At 39.4% G+C, this 8,830-nt stretch overlaps 1 protein-coding gene across 1 annotated transcript in view; it reads left to right on the forward strand.

Annotated features, from left to right (window-relative positions):
* Positions 1–8,830, forward strand: part of dock1 (dedicator of cytokinesis 1) — a 710,521-nt gene that overhangs the window by 134,993 nt on the left and 566,698 nt on the right. The window contains exon 24 of the mRNA XM_039774569.1: positions 6,009–6,117. Within this exon, the coding sequence (XP_039630503.1) occupies positions 6,009–6,117 (109 nt within the window). The remainder of the gene's footprint in view (positions 1–6,008; positions 6,118–8,830) is intronic.

Genomic DNA, 8,830 nt, shown 5'->3' on the forward strand with positions numbered 1-8,830 from the left:
CCCAACACTGTCGGTAATGTCACCGATGAGCTAGGTGGTGAGGCACAACAATGAAGCAAGGGGATGGTGCAAAAAGTGCTTTTATTTAAAAAAAAGCAAAATCCAAAAACAACGTGTCCAACTAAAGTGCAGTGCATCACAGTTACTTAAATAAATACAGGCAGTCCCCGGGTTACGTACGAGATAGGGACTGTAGGTTTGTACTTAAGTTGAATTTGTATGTAAGTCAGAACAGGTACATTATTTTAATAAATGCTATTGTTGACCGATTGTAACCAAGTGTTCTGCCAATGAATGATGGAGTTTCACCTCCCTCTGACCTTTTTATTATTTCTACTTTATTTTCAGTGGTGATGGTTTTTCTCTTCTTTACTGTATCACCAGCACTTGCATCAGATTTGTGTTTCAGAGACATTGTTGAAGGGTGAAGACAAAAGGTTAAGATGAGCTCTTCTGCATAGCACTGTACACGGTATCTCAGCTGGAAGGCACCAGTCGTCAACACGTCTGATGTTCTGACAAGAGACAACTTCCTGCTATGTACGTAACAGTACAAGCAGGCTTGCTATTGAGAATGAATGGGGGCAGTGATGGGCGGTTCATCACCCGCCCATCTCACAGTCATCTCCACTACAGTGTGCTGCCTGTCACGTCCACCCACGAAGAACAGCCATGGTGCAGCCAAAGGCGGGTAGTCAATCGCCCCCATTCAACAGACAGCCATCCGATGCACACAACAGTGCTACCCCCCACCTCCCTGTTAACCCTCGATGGCCTTCGTTCAACCACATCCGGGTCAGTGCTTGCAGCATTACCAGCCGCCTACCGAGAACGAATGGGACAGCCATGTGTGGTGGGCTAGCAGTGAAACCACTTGCCGCCGGGAGCCGCTCGAGGGACACTACACTGCGTGAGCAGCGAAATCACCCCCCTCCCGTCTCCATCCAGCCACCGCTCGCAGCATTACCAGCAGCCCACTGAGAACGAACGGGGCAGCCATATGTGGTGGCCGGGAAGTAAAACTGCTTGCCGCCGGGAGCTGACCGAGGGACAATACACTGCGCGAGCAGTGAAATCGCCCCCTCCCCCTCTTGATTGGACATGATTTGGAAAGACACACACCTGTCTATATAAGGTCCCACAGTTGACATTTCATGTCAAAGCACAAACCAAGCATGAAGTCAAAGGAATTGTCTGTAGACCTCCGAGACAGGATTGTCTCAAGGCAACAGAAAATTTTCTGCTGCTTTGAAGGTCCCAATGAGCACAGTGGCCTCCATCATCCGTAAGTGGAAGAAGTTTGAAACCACCAGGACTCTTTCTAGAGCTTGTCGGCCATCTAAAGTGAGCGATCAGGGGAGAAGGGCCTTAGTCAGGGAGGTGACCAAAACCCGATGGTCACTCTGTCAGAGCTCCAAAGGTCCTCTATGGAGAGAGGAGAACCTTCCAGAAGGACAACCATCTCTGCAGCAATCCACCAATCAGGCCTGTATGGTAGAGTGGCCAGACGGAAGCCACTCCTTAGTAAAAGGCACATGGCGGCCCGTCTGGAGTTTTCCAAAAGGCACCTGAAGGACTCTCAGACCATGAGAAACAAAATTCTCTGGTCTGATAAGACAAAGATTTGGTGTGAATGCCTGGCGTCACATTTGGAGGAAACCAGGCACCGCTCATCACCAGGCCAATACCATCCCTACAGTGAAGCATGGTGGTGGCAGCATCATGCTGTGGGGATGTGTTTCAGCAGCAGGAACTGGGAGACAAGTCAGGATAAACGGAAAGATGACTGCAGCGATGTACAGAGACATCTTGGATGAAAACCCGCTCCAGAGCGCTCTTGACCTCAGACTGGGGCGACGGTTCATCTTTCAGCAGGACAACGACCCTAAGCACACAGCCAAGATATCAAAGGAGTGGCTTCAGGACAACTCTGAGAATGTCCTTGAGTGGCCCAGGCAGAGCCCAGACTTGAATCCGATTGAACATCTCTGGAGAGATCTTATAATGGCTGTGCACCAACGCTTCCCAACCAACCTGATGGAGCTTGAGAGGTGCTGCAAAGAGGAATGGGTGAAACTGGCCAAGGATAGATGTGCCAAGCTTGTGGCATCGTATTCAAAAAGACTTGGGGCTGTAATTGCTGCCAAAGGTGCATCGACAAAGTATTGGGCAAAGGCTGTGAATACTTATGTACATGTGATTTCTCAGTTTTTTTTATTTTAATAAATTTGCAAAAACCTCAAGTAAACTTTTTTCACGTTGTCATTATGGGGTGTTGTGTGTAGAATTCTGAGGAAAAAAAATGAATTTAATCCATTTTGGAATAAGGCTGTAACATAACAAAATGTGGAAAAAGTGATGCGCTTTGAATACTTTCCGGATGCACTGTATAGTCCATAATGAGTAGTGAATAGTGGAGGTTAAAAACAATAAATAAATCCTTTAAAAACGAGGTTAAAACAATGGCTGGAAGCAGTCTTTTAAAACAAAGCCCGGTGTATTCTTTATCTGGTGACTCCCCTGCATCTAGTGCTGACTTGAAAGAGTGGAAGACTGTCTATATCAGAGTTAGATTAGGGTGCCACAAGTCTATATCTTGCTAAAGTAAAGCAAGGTGCATGAGCACAAAGAGAGCTTGTATGTAAAGCCATGTGTTTGACTTGCTAAAGACAGGATTCAACTAATTGCCAGCTTCCCAGCAGATATAAATTATGTAATAGAAAATATGGAGAAAGCCGCAGTAGTGCCTTCAACAAAAAGGTATGACCAAGGTGAAGGACAAGAGCTCCTATACAAAGAATGAAAGGTTATGCTGAGCATTCCTTCCAAATGTGTTGGGGAGAAAGCTTGGAACAAAGTGTCTCCTACACCCAGAATCAATACGAATCAAAGCTTAAGTACACATACTTTGATTCTGAGAACTGTTCATTTTAACTTAGTAAAAGCAGTTAGGATAAAGCCAGCTAATGTATTCTGGTTATTGATATCAATGTAACTGAAAAATAATAACCTCTGTGAAGAATAGGTTTTTGACTGTTATAAGTTTATCTTCCTAAATTCAGTCGGAAAGTTCAGAACAGCTTCACACACATGCATGCAGACTGTGTTGTGGTGGGATAAACCAGAGTAAAGTAGCTGTGAGCAAATCAATGCCACCATCACAGTACAAATTCCAGTATTCATCCATATGAAAGTAACTAGACCATATTAATTGAAAGATCAACATTCATAACTTATATGTCTTTTTCAATAGGAGAGAAAAAGTTTAAGTTTTGTTGTGTCATTGTTTATCGTTTATATATCTATATTGGATCCCTTACAACCTTCAGAACTGCCATAATTCTTCATGGCATAGACTCAAGAAAATGCTGGAAACATTCCTCAGGCATTTTGGTCCATATTGCACACAGTAACATCATGCAATTGCTGCAGATATGTCAGCTGCACATCCATGATGCGAATCTCCCATTGTACCACGTTCCAGTGTTGCCCTATTGGATTGAGATCTGGTGACTGTAGAGGCCATTTGAATATAGTGAACTCATTGTCATGTTCACTAAGCCAGTTTAAGAAAATCTGAGCTTTGTGGCATGGCACATTGTCCTGATGGAAGTGGCCATAAGAAGATGAGTACGGTGTGGTCATAAAAGGATGGACATTGTCAGCAATAATACTCAGGTAGGCTGCTCATTTGGGACTAAGGGGGTCCACATTGTGCCAGGAAATTATCCTCCACACCAGTAAACCACCACCAGCCTCAACCACCGAGACAAGTCAGACTAGGCCCATGCTTTCATGTTGTTGATGTCAAATTCTACCCCTACCATCTAAATGTGGAAGCAGAAATCAAGACTCATCAGATCAGGTAACATTTTTTCCAATCTTCTCTTGTCCAATTTTGGTGAGCGAGTGCAAATTGTAACCTCAGTTGCCTATTCTTAGCTGACAGGAGTGACATCTGGTATGGTCTTCTGCTGCTGCTGTAGCCCATCTGCTTCAAGGTTCAACATGTTGTGCATTTAGAGATAGTCTTGTGCATTCAGAGATAGTCTTTTGCATACTTCTGTTGTAACAAGTGGCTATTTGAGTTCCTGTTGCCTTTCTTTTAGCTCAAACCAGTCTGGCCATTCTCCTCTGACCTCTGGCATCATCATCAACAACAACAGCATTTATTTATATAGCACATTTTCATACAAATTATGTAGCTCAAAGTGCTTTACGAGATGAAGAGAGAAAAAAGAATATAAAAATAAGATTAGACATTACTAAGTAACAAAGAATAAAGTAAGGTCCGATGGCCAGGAGGACAGAAAAAAACAAAAATAAAAACTCCAGAGGACTGGAGAAAAAAAACAAACAAAATCTGCAGGTGTTCCAAGGCCACGAGACCGACCAGCCGCCATTGCCAGGTCCGGCATTTTCACCCAGAGAACTGCTGCTCACTGGATTTTTCTCATTCTCTCCAAACACTTCTGAAATACTGAAACCAGCCAGTCTGATACCAACAACCATGCCATACTCAAAGTCACTTAAATTGCCTTTCTTCCACATTGTGATGCTCAGTTTGAACTTCAGCAGGTTGTCTTGATAATGGCTCAATACCTAAATTCCTTGAGTTGCTGCCATGCAACTGGATAATTAGATGTTTGCATTAAGAAGCAGTTGAACATGTGTATCTAATATAGAGACCGGTGAGTGTATATATGTGTAATAAATATTATTTAAAGCCAGTCTTGTAGCAGTCCTCAGAAGTTCTGTTTAAGTCCCAAAAATAACAAGTGGGATCAATCTGTCCACCTTTGTAACTGAAGCTAACCATTTCTTCTGCTACTCCACTCTGCACTTGTTTGCACATGGTGATCACACTCTCTCACTGTCTCTCCATAATATATGTCTTTATTAACAGACTCTGCTGCTATCTAGATGCAGTGTTAGGCAGAAATGAGTTGAAGTTGAAATAAATAAAAGCATGCAAGCATTGGATTTGTCTCATAGTTCTTTGCCTCATATTGTGAATGTAAAAGATATTGTGTTGTAAGCTACTTAAATGTAAGTGAAGAAAAAAGCTGTAGTGATGTGGAAATATCCAGCCTTAGCTTTCATTCAGTCCATGTAACCCACACTCAAATATTGTATTTCATATTAAAATATGATATATTTCAAGTAAATATATTTCCCAAATAATGGATTAGATGAGAGACCAATGATCAACTTGTTGAGTGATTCAGAACTTATACATTGGTGAATAAATTGTCCAGAGATGGAAATTAGCCTCTGCAAAATGTTTGTCCAGAAAAAAGAAGTAAAAATTTTACATTTAGAGGTAAGTTATTTATGTTAATAGTTCTCTTTTGTCTTAGGCTCAGGAAAGTGTGTTTCTTTTTATGCTATGAAATTCTATTTCATCATGATTGAATTAATAGCATTATGTATTTGATTCTCTTTAGTTTTGAAATGTTGGCTAGGTGCACAGTATTATACTTGCTGTAGAGTGTTTACTTCATTATACTTTATATGTTTGTGTATTTTTTATTAATCTGAAATATGTTTATTTATAAAACCCCTTAGAGTAATATTACAGTGGCTGTGCATGCATCTTAAACCCATATGAGATTATTTATGTGAAGTATAGGGTGTTTTGAATTGCAAATTATATCCTTCTAATATAGTCTTCTAATGTTAAGTTGATTTGAGAAGATTTACCTTTTTAGTGAACAGTTTCGGTTCAGCATATTAATGATAGGAACATTCTTAAAAGAAAACATGCATATACAACAGTACTTTCACTGCGTCTTTTGTGTAGATATAGCCACCTGCTTTTATAAAAAGTATATTAGGAGTAGAGCATGCAGAAAAAATGCAAATCAAAATAATGAAACATTTTTCTATTTTGATGGAGCTTTTAGCATCCCAGTTTATTCAGGAAAGTCTTGATTAGAATTAGACTTGATGATTTATTTAATGCAGATAAGCTGTTTGGTTGTATGATCATCTTCTTTGTCTTTCAGACTTTATGAAAATAAAGGTGAGAGTGACTTTATGGAATCCTTAAGAGACCTCTTCAGATCTTTTAATGATATGATGAATAGCAACTCTGAAAATACAGTTATGGTAAAGGTATGTTCAACAATGTTATTTATAGTATTTTAGTATGGTTTATATTGCCAAAATAAGTGTTTTTTGCAATGTTCATGTTTTTGTGTATTGTTTAATATACTGTATAGTATACAGTACATACACAAAGGATATATACATTACCGGTCAAAGGTTTTGGAACACCTCAGTTTTTATGGAAATGAATGCAGTTTAATGTCTTAATGTTTTATGAAATCAAGACATAGAACCAATAAACACCGTCAAATAAAAAAAGTCAAGGAATCATTACGTGTACAAAATTCTGTTCAAAAGCAGTGTCAGATTGGGGGTAGCATCGTGAATGCAACTGAGATAATAAAACTGAATGAAAAAAAAAAAACAAAGCTAACCTTTACAAGTATCATACATTTACACCAGCTGTTACAGACTGAAATCAAATGTATGGTTTTTATTCTAAAATAGTAAGAATAAAAGCAGCAGACTTCTCAAAACGGATTCGTCTGGGATCGAACCCGTGAAATTTTGATTACCCTTCAACTGTTGATACCATTGCGCCACCGAAGCAGTCGTAGTAAATGCGTGTGAATGTCGCACCCAATGCGTTTTGTTTTTGTGCAGTTACATTTCTGAATAAAAGCGCACTTGTTCTGTTGTATTTGTACCTTTTGTGAAAGTGTTTCTTTGATATTTGGACTTAAGGCTTCACACGTTATAAACTTCATGTGTACATTTTGTCAATTAATACTAAAACATGTAAAAGTTGTTTTTTTAACGACATGTTTACATAGATCATGATGCATTTTATATATACAGATATATATAGATATATATATATATAGATATATATATATATATATAGATATATAGATATATATATATATATCTGTAGACTATATATAGATATATATATATATCTGTATCTATATATAGATATATATATATATATAATATATTGTGACAGTTTAGGGCCGTATTGCGCCCTTGAACCCCTGTCCACGACTCCAGACACCAGGTAAAAGTCCAATACTTGACTTTATTAAATCGCCACAGTGTACAAAGCACCCTCTCCTCCACTATTATCATATAAATCACAATAATCAAACACAATAAACCAATCCTCCGACTCCCAGACGCGTTGCTACCCTTCCACCCAACTCAGCTCGCCGTCTGGGTGCTCTCGTAGTCCTTTTAAATAACCTGACCCGGAAGTGTTCTCAATCCCCAGTTCATGTGATCTTGAATCACTTCCGGCGTTATGCTAAGGCTAAAGATACAACCATACAAGCCCTATACAGAACTTTTTTTTGCAACTTTTTTGCATCTTTTTGCACCATTTGTTTATTTGTTTATTTACTTTTTGTGTTCTACACATATGTCTGCACTGAAGGATCTGCTTTTAATCTCATTGAACATGTGTATAGTGACAATAAAAGGCATTCTATTCTGTTCTAGAAACAACAATTTCATACTGTACTCGCCATTTTGACATCTTTGGGCTGCAGGAAGGGAGGAGGAGGAGGAGGAGAATGAAACAGAAGTTTGTTATTGTTTAGATGGAGCCTCCTTATGCAAATCTTTTCTTTGTAAAATTGTCGAGATGGTGGATTTCCACATGATGTACATATTAGCCAGATCGGTCACACGAACAGCACTCTCATATTTCCACACAATTTCTATCTCTGTTTCTAATGTGATCACTTTCTTTACCTTCGTTACCTTCTCTTCCTTCCTTAGCAATTATGTGTCTTGCTTGCATGGTCTTAGTGAATTATATATATCGGTAAATCACTGCAATGACCGAAATTACATCCACAAACACATGTATCTGGGATCCGACTCTTACTAATGCTCTCGGTTGTAGGTTTGCAATCGTGCAAGCGGATACACGTGACCGCATTCGGGTCGTAACGCAAGATGTTAGTCGTAAATCAAGTTGTTCGCATGTCAGGCCGGTGGTATATCAAGGGTCGACTCTAAATGTTTATGTATACCATAATTACATTTTTAAAAACATTATTGGTGAATAAAAATATACCTGGTAATACATAAAATTTTTTGTTAAAAAAAAAAGATGATTACACCTATGAAGAAACGTATGAAATATGACAGCGCATTTAAGTTGAAAGTTGTAAAGTTCGCTAATGAGTCAAATAACAGTGCAGCAGCTCGTCACTTTGGCATCGAGACACAAGTACGAGAATGGAAGAAGGCTGAAACATCTTTAAAAGCCATGCCGAGAACTAAATGTGCCAACCGTGGTCGATCCTGTAAATGGCTGAAACTGGAAGAAGAACTGGTCACTTGGGTTAACGAACATCGTGCATCTGGTTACATCATCACTCGTGACCTGATATGTCTGCATGCTTTAAAGTGGGCTGAGAAAAATAAAGGTGATGCTGTAGACTTCAAGGCGTCGAGATCCTGGTGCACTCGTTTCATGAATCGCCACAGTCTAGTCCTAAGAACAAAAACGAAGATGGCTCAACGGCTTTCTCGAGATTTAGATGATAAAATTACTGCCTTCCAAAGCTTCATCATTAAGCACCGAAAGAAACTTGAATACCCGCTCACAAAGATTGCAAATATGGACGAAACGCCTATGTTTTTTGATGTTGTTAGTAACAAGACAGTTAACCAGAAAGGAGAAAAGACTGTGTTCGTCAAGACAACTGGTCATGAAAAACAGCATTTTACTGTTGTGTTATGTTGCCTTGCTGATGGGACAAAGTTACTA

The sequence above is a fragment of the Polypterus senegalus genome, chromosome 1 (assembly GCF_016835505.1).
Source record: "Polypterus senegalus isolate Bchr_013 chromosome 1, ASM1683550v1, whole genome shotgun sequence".
In the NCBI taxonomy this organism is placed as follows: Eukaryota; Metazoa; Chordata; class Cladistia; order Polypteriformes; family Polypteridae; genus Polypterus; species Polypterus senegalus.